Source organism: Melospiza georgiana, chromosome 18, assembly GCF_028018845.1.
Source record: "Melospiza georgiana isolate bMelGeo1 chromosome 18, bMelGeo1.pri, whole genome shotgun sequence".
Taxonomy (NCBI): domain Eukaryota; kingdom Metazoa; phylum Chordata; class Aves; order Passeriformes; family Passerellidae; genus Melospiza; species Melospiza georgiana.
Genome location: NC_080447.1, coordinates 9,405,900 through 9,420,505, shown reverse-complemented (window position 1 = coordinate 9,420,505; position 14,606 = coordinate 9,405,900). Strand labels below are relative to the sequence as shown.

Here is a 14,606-nt window from a genome sequence, read left to right as displayed (position 1 = left end):
TGACAGATAAAAGCATAGCTGAGCCTTTCTCATTAACTTTTCAAACGCCACTTAATATTGTTCCATTAAAAGAGGTGACTTTAGTAGCCTCTGGATCGACTTTAAAAGCGAGAGGGATAAAGACGGAAAAGGTACATTAAACAGCTTGCTTAAAACTCGTCCTTCCCCCCAACAATTCCAATGACACCATCTCGACTGGTTCGTACTAGCTCCTTGCAGGGGAAATATCTTAATATTGGGAACGGGAAAGGGGGTGGAGGAGAAAGGCAGAAGAGGGATATATATCTTTCAACCCCTCCATCCTCCCAGGCACTTCGGGGAGGGTTGGGGTGAAGGCATTTCACAGTACGCCCAAGACATTTCAATAAAAATTTATTGAAACTTCAGTGACTTTTAAAAGGGGAGAAAAAAATTACAGAAAAAAAAATAGCAAGAACTTCTCAACATTTATATAACACAAAATATACCTTCATTTTTTTTTTTCTTTGAACCAGCTCTGAGCACCTGACTTTCAACCCAAGAAAATATGCACTCACTCAAACAAAGACAACAATAAGCACAGTAGTGAAACTCCATTGCGGGGTTGTTTTCTGACACACTGAGGAAACGGGCAAAAATAATAGAAAGTACAGAAAATCCTAGAATCTTCACCTCTTTCTTTTTTTTTTTTTTTTTTCTCTCAAGCCACTGGAGAAGCCTGTTGTCGTGTATAAACATATATAATTTTGTGGTTGTTGACATTTTGAACACCGAAGAAATCGAGGATTAAAAGCTACCATGGCACACTGCTTTGTCTTTTTCTCTCTTTGAATTTTTTTAAGGTCTTTGAATAATTTGGTTTCTTTCTGCTTTGCCTTTTGCATTCGGCTCCTTGACCAAAGGAGGAGGTTTTTCTGGGCTGAGCTCTGATTTAAAAACTGAGCCCTCACAAACGGGGGAATTTCTCCTCTGGGTCGGGATCTATGTTTAAAGGAATTACCAACTTGAAATGAAAACGACTAAAAATAAAAACAGAAGGAAACAAAAGAAGACCGCTGCAGTCGTATTTACAGAGATATGTACAATGTCAATAAATTAAAGTTTAATTTCGAGTATTCATATTCCACGTATTTACAAGAGTTATCAAATAATTACATAAATACTTTGTTTTAATAATAGTGTCCACTCTTTTCTTCTTCTCAGTATGTTAAACCTTGTTATTGCATATACAATTAAAGAGGGAAAGCTGTGATAAATCTACAGTCGAGCTACAGAGGTTTATAGATAAAATAAATTCACTTTTTTTTTCTTTCCAACTACACGTCTTATTTTTGTTGCTACAAGGGAGGATGTTTAAGGTAGAGGGACAAAGGTCTTATTTTTGTTTTCATTATTATTAATAATAATTTTTTCCCTGGGATTTGAAACGAGCATTAAAAATAAACAACAAAACCCCACTGAAATAAAAAATACCACCACCCCCCCTCAAAAAAAAAAAAAAGCAGACTACTCTGGAACATGCAAAAAAAAAAAAAAAAGCCACCAACTGGCTCTCAGACATCACAATAATATTTTAAACACACAGCTTCCCTTAATATCGACTAAGGGGGTTGTGGTTAACAACCCGCCCAGGAAACAACTGTTGAAAAACCAATACGTGAGTTACTTACAAGCTTTTCTTTAGGAGAGAAAAAAAATCACTTTTCTTACTTAATTTTTATTTATAAGTTTGTTTGATAATTTTTTTTTGTTTTATTTTTTCTTTTAGTTTTTTTTTCTCTTTTTTTTCTTTTTTTTTTTTTTTCCCGGTGTCTTTTGGTTTTGAGTTTTATTTATTTTTTTTTTTACACTGGTAAAAAAGAAAATTAAAGGAGGATGCCACAAACCCCACCGGTGCCTCTATCCCTGTGAGGAGCCTCCGACCCAGCGCTCCCTCATCCCCGACCCTTTTTTCCCTGCTCCACCAGATAAACGCCGCGGGATTTTATATTAAAAAAAAAATTAGAAGTAGGGAGGAAAAAAAAAAAATAAAGAAGGGGGTAAAAAACAAACACTCGCGGGGTGGAGGATGTGGTTTCTTTCAAACAAAGTGCACTGCGAGACGGATTTGAAATGCGCTCCCGGAGCCGGGGGTTACGGGGAGCCGCTGCGGGATCTGTCCTGCTTGGGGTCGAGCCCGCTGACCAGGCGCTGGATGTTCTGCAGTTCGCTGGTGGCCGCCTCCTTGTCCGCGCCCAGCTTGGGGGACAGCGACACGGAGCCGGACGAGAGCGTGGAGGAGCGGCTGGTGAGGTCCGAGGCGGAGTCCAGGGGCACGGAGCCGGGGCTGGCGCTCAGCCCGCCCGCCTTGGGCTCCGCGGAGCCGGCGGCCAGGCCGGGCAGGGCGGTGGTGAGGAGGCTGCTGCCGTCCGACAGCGGCACGGGCAGCGGGTACGGGCTGTAGCGGAGCCGCGGCCGCACGGCGCTCAGGAACGGGTGCCGGTGCACCGAGCTGGAGGCGGCGCTGGAGGCGGCGGCCGCCGCTGCCATGTAGGTGTAGGGGTAGGGGAACAGGCTGCCGAAGGGAGACATGGCCAGGCCCTGCGGGAGGGGAGGAGAGAGAGGAAAGGGTTACCGGCCCGCACGGCACCAGGTGCTCCCCGCGCACGCAGCTGCCCGAGGGATGAGAGCTGCCCTCCCGCTGTCCGGGCCAGAAACGCGGGGGCGATGGGGCACACCCTGCCCGGGCCCTGCCCTGCACGGCCCCGCTCCCATCGGAGGCCAAATGGCCGTGGGGTGTCTCCCGCACTCTCCCCCCACCGGGCGATTCTCTCGCCCCCTTTACCCGCCGGTCCAGCCCCCTCCCGCTCCGCGGGGCAGCCCCAGCACATCCCCCCGACTGCGGCTCCGCTCCGCGGGGCAGCCCCAGCACATCCCCCCGCCTGCGGCTCCGCTCCGCAGGGCAGCCCCAGCACATCCCCCCGACTGCGGCTCCGCTCCGCAGGGCAGCCCCAGCACATCCCCCCGACTGCGGCTCCGCTCCGCAGGGCAGCCCCAGCACATCCCCCCGACAGCGGCTCCGCTCCGCAGGGCAGCCCCAGCACATCCCCCCGACTGCGGCTCCGCTCCCAGGCCGGACGCGCCCCGGGCTCTGCAGGACAGCGGGGAGGGTGGGAGAGCTCAGGGATCACGCTGGGCCACCCTCCCCGCCCACAGCTTTCCCTCCTCCGACCTGCTGCCTAGCCCTGTGACCGGCCCCCGAGAGGGGCACTGGGGGGGCCGCACAGGGGAATTTAAAGGAGGTTCCCGCTGCCCCCTCCCCGTCCCCAGGCTCGGAGCCCTCGGCCCGCAGGGGCGGCGCGGGGGGGAACGCGGTACCTGCGAAGCCAGGACGTGCTGCTGCAGATGGAAAGGCAAAGCAGCCGCCGATGCTCCCGAGAGTCCCTGGGCCGCCGCCGTGGCCATGACCGTGTTGTCCAGTCCCGAGACCCCGGCGGACGCCCCCGAGACGGTGGCGAGGAGGGGCCCCATGCCCGCGGCCATGCCCGAGAAGGCTCCCCCCATGGCGAACTGCCCGGGGTGCAGCAGCAGCGGGTGCCCGTTCCCCAGCGGGTTGAAGAACTGCTGGCCGGCCAGGGCAGGGGGAAAGCCGAGGTTCTGCAAGTGTCCCTGGCTCAGGTGGGCCGTGCTGTCGGTTTGGACCGTCAGGGGGGTGAAGGGCTCTTTCCCCAGCAGTCGGTTCTCATCTACTTTGGGGCCATCCCTGAGGGGGCTTTTCAGTTCCTCGCCGCTCAGGCTTCCCCCCCGGGTGCTGGAAGAGATGGTAGCCGGGCTGTGCCGGGAGTCCGGAGGGGCTTTCTCAGTCCTCTCTCGGCTCCGACTCCCTGCCGAGTCCCCGGGGAAGAAGTGCCCTTTGGAGGGGCTGCCCCCCTTGTCCCGGGGGTCGTCCCCTGCGGTGGCAGCGGAGCTGGCCGGCGCTGGGGTGGCGGCGGTGGTCGTGCTGATTTTGCCCGACTCGTTTCCTTCTAGCAAGGGATCGTCTTTGCTGTCCGCATCGCTGTCTCCCTCGCTGGGGCAGAGATCTGCAAGACAAAGGGGGCCCGGGGCTGGGATCCGGCACTGCACATCCCGAAATCCCCACCGGGCTGGGAGAGGGGGCAGAGACGCTTCCTGGCCGGCCAGAGGTTTGTGTGGAAATCCTTCCCTTTCTTTATTATTATATAAATAAATACAGCCCCCGGCTCCCACCGCCCGCCCCGTCCAAGCCATCCCGAGTTTTACACAACGCAGCAAATTTGGCTGCGAAACAAAGCAGCGGCCCAGAGCAGCGACCCCCCAGCCGGGCGGGCCCGGGGCCAGCAGCTCTGCTCCCCGGGGCTCCCCGGGGCTGCCGAGCCCCCAGGGACCCCCCTTCCCTCCCCGGCTGCAGCGGGGCCAGAGGAGGAACGGGACAGCAGCAACTCGGGACAGGGCTGGAGGGCCTTGGGGGTGGGTCTCCTATGAAGTTTCCCAAAGTTTTCATCCCTTTCAACGGGCAAACTTTGCAAAGGCTCACAGAGACATTCACAGCCGTCTTCATCACGGCCTGGGCCCCCCTTCTCCCCAAACACATGCACGGCTTCGCTGGATTCCTCTGCACTTCATCTCCTAATTTCAGCGCCCCAGGTGCGAAGCTCTGCTTTGCTTTTCGGGTCCCCTCCCAGCTCCCCTCCCCTCAGCTCGGCAGGCCTTGAAAGAAACGAGGAAAGCAACTACAAAAAGGAGGTTGTTTCCTCCTCCCCCGGCCCCCCCCGGCCCGGGATGGATTAATACATACAGAGAGCTGCAGACAGCTCCCAGCCCCGCACGGAGAAACCCAGAGTGACTTTTCTATAACAAAGTTGGCGACTGTATCCAGGGGAAAGATCCTTCCTCTAGTAACAGATTCAGTGAGGGATATTAATGGAGTGACTCCAGTTCTGAACTTTTGCCCCGTGGTCTGTCTTTGCTCCCTTGACTCGGAGCTGGCTCCTTTCTGAACCAAGGAGGGGAGGGATGAATGTGCAGCAAGGGGAGAGGGAGGCCGGGGGGGGAGAGGGAGAGGAAGGGTGAGGAAGGCAGAGAGAGGAGAGTGAGGGGGAGAAGGGAGGAGAGGGAAAGACAAAAAGAAAGAAGAGTGAGGGCAAGAAGGAAAGAGAGGGCAGAAAAACTAGAGAGGAAGAATAGAAAGAAGAGAGCAAAGAGACAAAGCATGAGAAAAGAAGGGAAGAGGTAAGGAAGGAAAGAAGGGAGGAAGGAAAACAGGCCAGAGCCAGAGGGCAGTGACACAGGCCAGGATTTGCCACCACAGAGCGGGCACCCAGGCTCTCCCACAGGAGACCAGGGGCCACAGCTCTCACCTTTGAGGCTGGAGGTGCCCACGGCAGGCACGGCAGGACAGGAGGACTGGGCAAAGCACTTGAAGGCCGTCTGCTCATTGGACGACTCGTCCGAGGTGGGATTCTCCTTCTTCTGCCTCTCATCGTACACGCGCATGGACTGCAGGGTCAGCTGCTTCCTGCGGGCACAGAACCCGCTGCGAGAGGGTCCCCAGCGCCCCCCGGGACCCCCCCAGCTCCCATCGGGGCGCGGGGAATCAGAGCCACGGTCCCCGCAGGAGCAGAGCGCGTTTCTGGCAGGCAGCGCTTGGCTGCTAATGAGAGGAGATTTCTTGGAAGCGTGAGCAGCTCCTCAGCGAGGGCTGATATTAAAGACAAGGGGCGGAGGGGAGAGGGAAGCATTCCCTGGAGATTAGCTTTTAAAAGGCAAGGATGTTCCAGAGATATGAGCCATCTTAATGGTTGCTAAGATTGCTAGGAAGTGGTTATTTTGTTAGGCACTTTATGTAATCTTTTCACCAACAATTAACCCGGAGTAAAAAATCTATTTATATTTAGAGAAATTAGAAATCATTTCCGTCCTGTGGCTCCAGCGCTGGCTTTATTTTCACACTGATGGACAAGAGGAGCTGGCGTGTGCATGTTTGCGTGTGTGCTGGGCAGGGAGAGAGGCTTCTTGGTTTACACCACGTTCCCCTCACCTTTTTATTTTGTTGTTTGTTTGAAAAAAGTGAAACAGATCTATTTATTCATTATCTAACCCCCTGTGCAAATGGCTAAAATATCCTGTCTCCTGTAATACAACAAAACAGATATATCCCCCATTAAAGGAAAAAAAGTCCCTTTTTTCTCCATGTATTTTCTTCTTATATTAAAAATAAAAGTCTTGAGTCCTATTATAAAGAGTTCTGTCTGCCTACCTGGGGCACAAACTCTGTCCTGCTGCTTTTGGAAAAAATAAAGGATCTTCTATCATTAATTACTTCCATATTCATGAGATACCTCTGTCCAAACAGTTTATTTCTGTGTTTCTCCTCTATTTCTGTGTTGCTCTTCCATTTCTGTGTTTATTTCTGTGTTTCTCCTCCATTTTACTCTTTTCCAGGCAACCCCCAGAAAAACGCCAGAGGAGATTCAAGCAGTGCTCAGCCCTCACTTGTCCCTCTTCTCCAGTCCCAGATCCAAACTACACTGTAATATTCCCTCTCTAATTTGTAAGGGGAAGCTTTTTTCAAGCAATATTTGCTCAATGTACTGCACTCCCTTTGGCCAGCCATCCCCTGTGACGTGAAAACTAAACGTGGAAAGCAGGAAAGAATTCCCATGCAATCCGTTTGACGCTATTAACGCCAAGATCCTTATGGATTTTGGCGGGGGAAAGTGTGGTTTGGAGGCAAGGCAAGGTGATTCTGACCTCTGCTCGTGTTCTGAGCTTAACACATGCAAACCAAACGAGGCGCCTGTAAAGAATGGAGCCAGACTCACCTCTTTTCCCTCCTTCCATTCCCGGTGTCCCGAAAACCTTTGGCAAAGGGGTTGTTGTCAATTTTTAATTGTGTGATCTATAGGATAGAGAGAGAAAAAAAAAATTACCAGGGGGTTGGGGTAGAATGAGGAGATTTTTGTATTATAAAACAGCAGCAAACCCCACTCTTCCCAGTTCCCCTAGTGCTGGCAGGAGTAGGACAGGGCAGGGGGCAAAGGTCCCTGGATTTGGGGTGAATCCTTGTGTTTTCCAAGCTGTTTGGAGGCAGCTCACCCCCAATCCCCCGCCGGGCTGGCCGGTGACCCGGACCGTGGTGGCAATGAAAGAGCCCCGTGTTGCTGCCACCACATCGGAATTAATTGAGCCGTGCAATGAGATCCATGCAAGTTATGCCTGTGCTTAAAACTCTTTAAATACCATAATTAAACCGCAAAGGAATCATACCCACCCCCTCGCTATAATAAAATACTTTATATAATCGCATTATGCTCCCTGTGTGTTGGGGCGCCAGGGGTGCCAGGAGCCAGCTCATATTTTTTAGGGGGTTGTGTGTGTGGAAGTTTTATGCTTTGGGTTTCCTCGGGGTTCAGGAATGGCTGTTGGGAGGGATGGGGGGTGCGGGACATCCCGCAATGCCTGCGATGCATGGAGCCGAACTCAGAGACCGGCCGGAATGAGAACAGGATGCGAGCAGTGGCCACGGGAACGCCGCCTCCCCGCAGCTCCGTCCCCATCTCGGGCCGGGCTGCGAGCACAGCGAGCCCCCAATTCAGGAGCAGAGGATGACCCCGAAAAGGAACCCCCGAGTGCGGGCAGGAGCAGCCTGGCTCCCGAGGCACCCCCCGCCGCACCGCACACACGGGAGCAGGAGGAGCAGGAAAAGCCCAGCGCTAAAACCAGCGGGACTTTTAATCCAGGTGCTCCCGGCCCTGCCTTCTGCTCCCCCCGCGCCGAGCCGAGGGCTCCCCGCCGCTTCCGCACGCCGCTTCCCAGCCGATTTCATGGCAATCACACAAATATGCTCATTTCTGTCCTTCAACGCAGCCGCCCCCAGCTGATAGAGCGGGCCGGCCAGCCCTGCTGATAAGTCCCAAAGCAAAGTCTACTCTCTGTACACCCATTTTCTTTCAGTTTCCTTGCAAGTGCCTGGCTGCAGAGAGAGAGGAAAATAGCCCGAGCCCCGAGGGGGAAGCGGTTTTTTGGACACCGAGGGCAGAAGGGCACAGACCTCCCCTTTTCACCCCCGATTTTTTTACGGTGAAGGATGAGAGGGGCAGAGAGGGGCACAGGGGAGTTGCAGCGAGCGGCGCTGCGCATCCAGAGCCTCTGCGCTCAACGCTGGCGAACGCAAAGTTGTAATTCACAGACAACAAAAAAAATCAAAGCCCCTTTTTTGGCTCCTTCCCTTCCTTCCACTTGACTTAATAATCGTAAATTCGCCGTTTGCCACTCTCCCGAATATACCACCTTCATCGCAAGTGACAACAAACCAGCAGCAATGGAAAGGCAGCGTTTGCAGTGCTGCAGAACTTTCTCACACGGGCTTTTTCAGCCCTTCCAGCTAAATTCAAGCGAGATACCCCTCTCTGACCAGAGCATATTTCTGCACCACAAAAAATAATAAAACCCTGCAGGATGCAAAAAAAAATATTATAATATAATAATAATAGGAACCAGACGTGCGCTCCAGCCTTATTGCCAATTGCTGTTAAAGGAGCTAAAACAGCACAAAGGCCAGGAAGAATTACAAAATCTTAGCCCCGCTGCTCTCCTCGCTCTGTCTTTCGACACACGGAGCCCAGTCTTTTTTATTAATATTTTTTTTCCCTGATGCATCTTAGATTAAATCCACACTAAGAGCAGCAAACCCCACCCCATCCCTTTCCTCATACTGGGGAGGGGAAAAAAGGTAGAAAACCCCTAAACATTCTCCCCCTCACCCCAAGTCCTCCCTCCTTTTAATTGCCTTCCCCGAGGTCGGCATTAGGAGAGCGCTCGACCCCCTCCCCCAGCGCCTTCCCCGAAGTTGGATCAAGGAGGTTTTGGGGGAAAAGATGGAGGGGGGAGAGAGAGAGAAGAGCGGGATGGGCTTCGTGAGTTTTAAGGGAACAATGCAGAGTAAAAGTTCTCTTAAAAGCCAAAACACGTAAAACAAATCCTCTCTTAATCTCCTTACCTTATCATTCTGGTATGCGGTCACTGCGATGAATTCAGTCTCCGGGAAAACGTAGGTCCTGAACGTGCTGTAAGGAAGCTTGAGGATATCGTTTGCTCGGACGATGTGGAACCGGGGCTGGTACTTGTGCATGGAGTTTAAAATGGTCTGGGGGGAGCAGCGGCCGGCAGCAGAGAGGGCAGGAGGGGGAAAGAAGACGGTCAGCAGGAGCAGCATTTCCCCCGGCCATCGGCACTTTCTCCTCCTAATTTCCCTCTCCTTCCTCCCCTCACTCCTCCTCCCCGCCAAGCACACTCCAAACACACGCACACGCCTCGCAGCATCCAACTAAAAGTACTGACAGCTCCAGCTCGCCGGGGTAAGGCTCTCGCTGGACCTCTCGAAGGAGAGGAGAGAGGGGGCAATCCCCTCAGAGCCCTGCTGGGAGAGGGGGACAAGCTGTTTGGGCTCCGGCTGCAATGCCTTTTGATTTCAAAGTATAAAAAAATAAAATAAAATAAAATCAAGTGAAGCAGCAGCTCCAGTTGCAACACCACCACGAGAGCCTCGGCTCGGTCTAATTGCGTGCCCCAATTCACTTAAGGCCTTCTGCGAACGGCAAAAATGTATCGTCTAATCAAATCACGGCAGCAAATGCAATCTTCGGCACATTAGAGATCCCCTGGCCGCGGCCACCAGCAGCAAGCCCCGGCTCCGAGGCCGAGGCGTTCCCAGGAATAGAAAGAAATGGCCAGCACCGACAGAGCACTTATCAGCAGGTTTGTTTGATTTCACTCTCAGGGTAAGTTTTTATCTCTGCACACCCGGTAAATGTAAAGGAGTGGATAGACATGAATGGGCAACTTGACCTCTGCTTTTGGTCCCTGTTTATTTTCACTCCGGCTTGCTTTACATTATCCAGATTAATATAGATTTAAACGTTTGCGTACTTAGGCCTTTAAGCCCTTTATACACATATGCATATCGTTCTCCTATGCTTAGAAAGTGTGATCGACTTTATTAAAAATATATATAGATATATAAAGTCACCGCAGCTCTGAGAAATATCGAGTTGCGCTGCGCTGGAAATGCATCCCTAAAGTTAACGCGGCATGGCACGGGGAGGTTACAGAGTAAACTCCGGGCTTTAATCCTGACCCCAGCGGGAGGAAAAATCAAGGACTGTTGGATGCCCGTCCTCGGGTGCGTGGGGAGGTGTTTCTGCCCCGTTTTCCCCTCATTTCGGCGCCTGCCGGAGCTGCCAGCGGGACCTGCCCGGCCGAGCAGGCGCCGAGATCCAGGCACTCCCCCCGGGACCCCCCGCTCGGGCCGGGGGCGAGGGAGGGGAAAAGGGGGGCAAAGGAAGGTGTAAAAGGCACTCACAAATCCGTGCTTGTCAGAGATGTTGTTAGTGAGCTTCAGCTTGTGAAAGGTGACGACTTTGGACATCCATTGTTCGCCGGTGGCCGGGCTGTCCGGGTGGATGTACATTCTCTTTGGCATTTCAGGGTCAGCCTTGCCGGCTACCATCCACCGGGAATTATGGAATTTGTACCTACAATCATCAGCCGCCACAATATCCATCAATAAAATGTACTTGGCCTTTTTATCCAGTCCAGTGCATCTCACTTTAAATGGAGGAAACATTCTCCTATGGGCAGAGGGGGGAGGGAGGAAGTGGGGGGAAGAAAAGACAAGAGAAAAATAAAATGAAATTAATTACAACGTTTAAATAAGCTTCTGAATTTTGGTAGCGTGTCTACAAAGCAACTTTTTCGGCTCTCAAAAGCAGCGGAGTAAGTCTGTGTCCAGCAAAAAGGTTTCCTCTCCTCCCCCCCACCGCCCCCAGCGAAAAGGTTTCTCGAATGCTTAAAAGTTGCAGGAGAAAATGGTCCCTGGATGGGAAAGGTACGCATTCCCTGGAAATCAGCAGGCGCCTACCTCTCTCTCTGCCATTCCTAAACAGCAAAGGCCCATTTGGGGCTCTCTGATCTCTCATTAGTTTCCTTTTTGCCTGCTAAACAAAGAAATGGGAGCTGATCGCACCCCGATAAAAGAAATCGTCTGAACTATTACAACCCGGGCTCCCGATAAAGTGCGGAGTTTTACACTTGGCAGACGAGAATAAAAACCCCCAGCGAGGGCAGCGTGGCTGTCCGGGGATCCCCCCCTGTGCCCAGGGTTCCCTGCGATCCCCGCTCCCAGCTCCGGCTCCAAACTGCAACAGGATACCACAAATTTGCTGTTTATTATATCGAGCGGTTGGCATTCAGCAAATCTCAACTTAAAAGGAAACACATGACTTTGCAACATGTAAGAGCTCTTAATACTGGCCGAGGCTTTCACGCAAAAACTTTTGACCACAATTAACAGCAAAAACTTCGGGAAAGCTGTAAAACGGGCGAGAATTTTTTTTTCTCCTTGCTGCTTTTAGGGCTTCTATTTATTTTTTTTTCCCCTGAGCCTGTAGCCTGCAACTGGTGCTTTGCAAATAGGCGAAGCTCCAGTAAGGCAGCTGAAGGCCATCTAAGAAGACTTTTCAGGAGTGGCTTCCTCGAGTAATTCTCCTGGCAAATCAGATGTGGGGAGTTTGGGAGGTTTCTCAGAGAGCCCCTTAGAAAAACACCCGGGTGCAACGGAGGTTTTCACCCTACGTATCATCACAGCGATAGGCAGAGTTGTAAAAGAGTCCAGATGTCAATGAGTAGCGAATATAGAGAGAGATTTCAGACGGGTAAACCTATAAAAAGCAGAAATGCCGAGCGTGGACGCGCCGTGTGTGTTCATTCATTCCCACGTGAAGGTTACATAAATATAGGGACAGGCAGCGCGGAGCTGCAAACCTTTCCCTGCCACTCCTGCAGCGGCTGCAGGACGGCTGGGGAGTTTTGTCAGCTTTTCTGTCCATTTCCAGACATAACCAGGCGGCACAAACCCAGCCGAGATCCCAGCACAGAGAGAGGCACAGCCTGACACACCGAGCCTATCTGCCCTCCTGCCCCAGCAGCAGCCAGACGCCTCTCCATAGGATTTTTCCTTCATTCCCTTTTCTTAAGGAAGAAAAACCGCGTGTAGCGAGGCTGAAAACCAGGCCATCCCCTTTGCCAACCCCAAATTATTTTCTTCCTGCTCCCAGTCTTCTCCAGCAAGCATTAAGGCGCTGAACCATGAAGGGACCCCCTCACCCCCTGCACACGCTCATGCTGAGCAGGGCCGGGTCGCGCTTGGGCTGTTCCCGGCAGCCTGGTGCCCCAGACGGGCTCGGATCTTCAGCTCCTAAAGCTTCCCAGAAGTGCAGGTGAAAGGAGATTTACGGAGGAAACCGCCCGAGAGAGAGCCCTGCCCTGCCGGGGTGCAGAGACTGAGGGCTGGGGGACAGAGGGGGGGAAAAGGCACGAACCCCCGAGCCAGACCTACCTTCCCGATTTGGTAATCACCATCTCTGTGCCTCTTTTATGGAATTGCTCCCAAAGCTCTTTAGCTTCCAGATGCACTTTCGGATCGTCTTCTACCTCTTCTTCTGGCTCCAGAGTTTTTAAAGGCCTCAGATGGGCTGCTGCCTGGTGACCCAGGGAAGAAAAGGGAATACCAGTCTCTGCAGCCCCCACTAACTGATCCATGATGGGTTTAGCCAGAGCCCCGGGAAGGGACAGGGCGGCTGCCCCGTTGGGAGGCAAAGCCAGAGCCGGGAAAAAGGGAGGCTGATGTCCCAGCACGGCGCTCATGGCAAAGTCCGGTGCCCGGTGCGGTAAAAAGGGATGATAAGCCATGCTTGTCCCAGGGATTACTGGATCTCTCATCGGTAAATTCATCCACTCCACTCCTCGGTCTTCCTACTGCTGGAGTAGTCCTGGAGTGGTTTCTAACAGCACATCACGAAGAAGAAAAATTAAGATAATAACAATAATAGCAATAAAGCACCAAAAAAAAAAAAAAAAAAAAAAAAGGGTTGGGGGTAACAAGCTCTAAACAGCACAGTACATGAGGGAGAGGCAGCAGAACTTCTACAGCCTACAACTTCCCGAGCCGGGGCACATCCCCAGCCCTCGGGACAGCGGATTAACAGGATTGTTCATTATTAGTCTTGTTTTTTCTCGTGTTCGGTCTCAGAGGCTTTGTTTTGCCTTTTAGTTGTTTGCGTTTTTTTTTTTTTCCTGAGTGGAAGTCCTTGTGCTGGAAATGAAACGCCGAAGAAGGGAAGAAAAAAAATCCACCGGGTTCGCTGTCTGCTCCTGTTGCCGCAGAAGAGCTGGACAAGCCGAAATCCTTTTTTGTTTTTCCTTCTTCTTCTTTTTTTCTCTTAGTCCCAATCCCTCTTCTCTTCTTCCGTGGCGGAGGGTGACGGCTCGAAGCTGGGTTTTCTTTTAGGGTGGCTGGCTCTCTTCCCCCTCCCCCCCACCCCTCCACCTTTCCTCCGTACGGTCAGGCTGCAGAGCAGAGGCTGGGGAAGGAGGGAAAGCAGAAAGGAGCAAACAAACCCACCCCCCCTCGCCGGCCGAGGAAGGCTCCTGAGCAACCTTCAGCAGCAAAAACTTGTAGGGAAATCTCGTTTCCGCCTCGCCTTCCTCGCTCCCCAAGCAGGAGCTGGTCAGGGTGTCCTGATTTCCATCAGGATCTCTTCTTTCTTTCACCCTCCTCCTTTTTTTCTTTTTTTTTTTTAATTTATTTTTCCCCCTCTCTTTCTCTTTCGCTGTGCCTTAAAAAAAAATCTGCCAGAATTATACTGTTGTCTCCATGAGAGAGAGAGAAAGTGAGAGGGAAAGAGAAAGGAAGAGAAAAAAGGGGGAGGGAGAAAGAGAGGAAAAGAGAAAGAGAGAGAAGAGAGAGGGAGAAGGAGCCTCTCGGCTCTGAGAATTCCCTGTGAGTCTGTGCTCTGCGTGCACCCGATCGTAGGGATGTGTTGTGGGTTACAGGGGAGCTGGAGCCGCCTTGATTGGCTCTTTGACGCTTTCGGACCAATTGTGAGGCTCCATAGGCGGGGTTCTGACAGCTCGGGTGGAGGGGGACAGCGCCGAGTTATAAAAAGAAGGTGTCGGAAACTGTAACGCTGCAGCAAAGCATCACTAGTACTTCGGGCCGTGTGAATATGTCAACATGATCAGAGGGGAGGGAGCAGGGAGGGAGGAGGGAAGGGGCCGGCAGCGCCCGCCTCTCGGGGGGTGCTGGGGCCGCCTCGGCCCCGGCCCCGGCCTCCCGCCGCCCCGGCAGCCCCGGCGCTGCCCGGCCGCCCTGCCCCGGTAGGAGCTTCCGAGCGCCGGCAGCGGGGGGGGCTCGCTGGGGGGGTCCGGAGCTGCGTTCCCCCTTCCCGGTACCGCGGCGGGGTCCCCCCGTGTGCCCCCCGGCCCGGAGCCAGCTCGGGAGGCCGCCGCTCCTCGCTGCCGTCCCCGCCGCTCCCGGTGTCACCCCCGGCCGCTGCCCCCGCGCCGTTTGTCCCCTCCCCGGCAAAGTTGCTTTCTTTAAACGACACCTCCGGCCCGGGAGCCGGGCGCTTTCCTTCCCCCCAGAATCTGGGGGTGAGCTCCGGGGCTCGGGGGCGGCTCTGCGGCTCTTCCCCCGCTCGGAGCTCGGCTCCAGCGGCCGCCGCTGTTATTGTTGTGGTGGGCGGCTGGAGGCTGCGGCGGCCGCCACCGGCTCAGCTCCGGCCCCGGCG

At 53.3% G+C, this 14,606-nt stretch overlaps 1 protein-coding gene across 2 annotated transcripts; it reads right to left on the bottom strand.

The window, feature by feature from the left end:
• Positions 1-2,092: 2,092 nt before the first annotated feature.
• Positions 2,093-13,014, bottom strand: TBX3 (T-box transcription factor 3). 2 transcript variants are annotated; one of them, XM_058037087.1, is made up of 7 exons: positions 12,374-13,014; positions 10,340-10,607; positions 8,978-9,178; positions 6,801-6,877; positions 5,337-5,494; positions 3,337-4,040; positions 2,093-2,559 (listed from the first exon to the last, which is right to left on the bottom strand). In XM_058037087.1, exons 1-7 carry the CDS (start codon positions 12,766-12,768, stop codon positions 2,113-2,115), a joined length of 2,250 nt encoding a protein of 749 aa, XP_057893070.1. In that variant the 5' UTR covers positions 12,769-13,014; the 3' UTR covers positions 2,093-2,112. The 2 variants fall into 2 exon arrangements, with proteins under 2 accessions (XP_057893070.1, XP_057893071.1); XM_058037088.1 differs by having other exon boundaries at positions 8,978-9,124.
• Positions 13,015-14,606: the final 1,592 nt, after the last annotated feature.

Coding starts and splice junctions, on each gene's coding strand:
- TBX3 (XM_058037087.1), bottom strand. CDS start 12,768: ATGAATTTACCGATGAGAGATCCAGTAATCCCTGGGACAAGCATGGCT. Junction 9,179..10,339: donor TCTCTGACAAGCACGGATTT/GTGAGTGCCTTT, acceptor CTGCTCCTGCTG/ACCGTCTTCTTTCCCCCTCC. Junction 4,041..5,336: donor GGGCACCTCCAGCCTCAAAG/GTGAGAGCTGTG, acceptor TTTGTCTTGCAG/ATCTCTGCCCCAGCGAGGGA.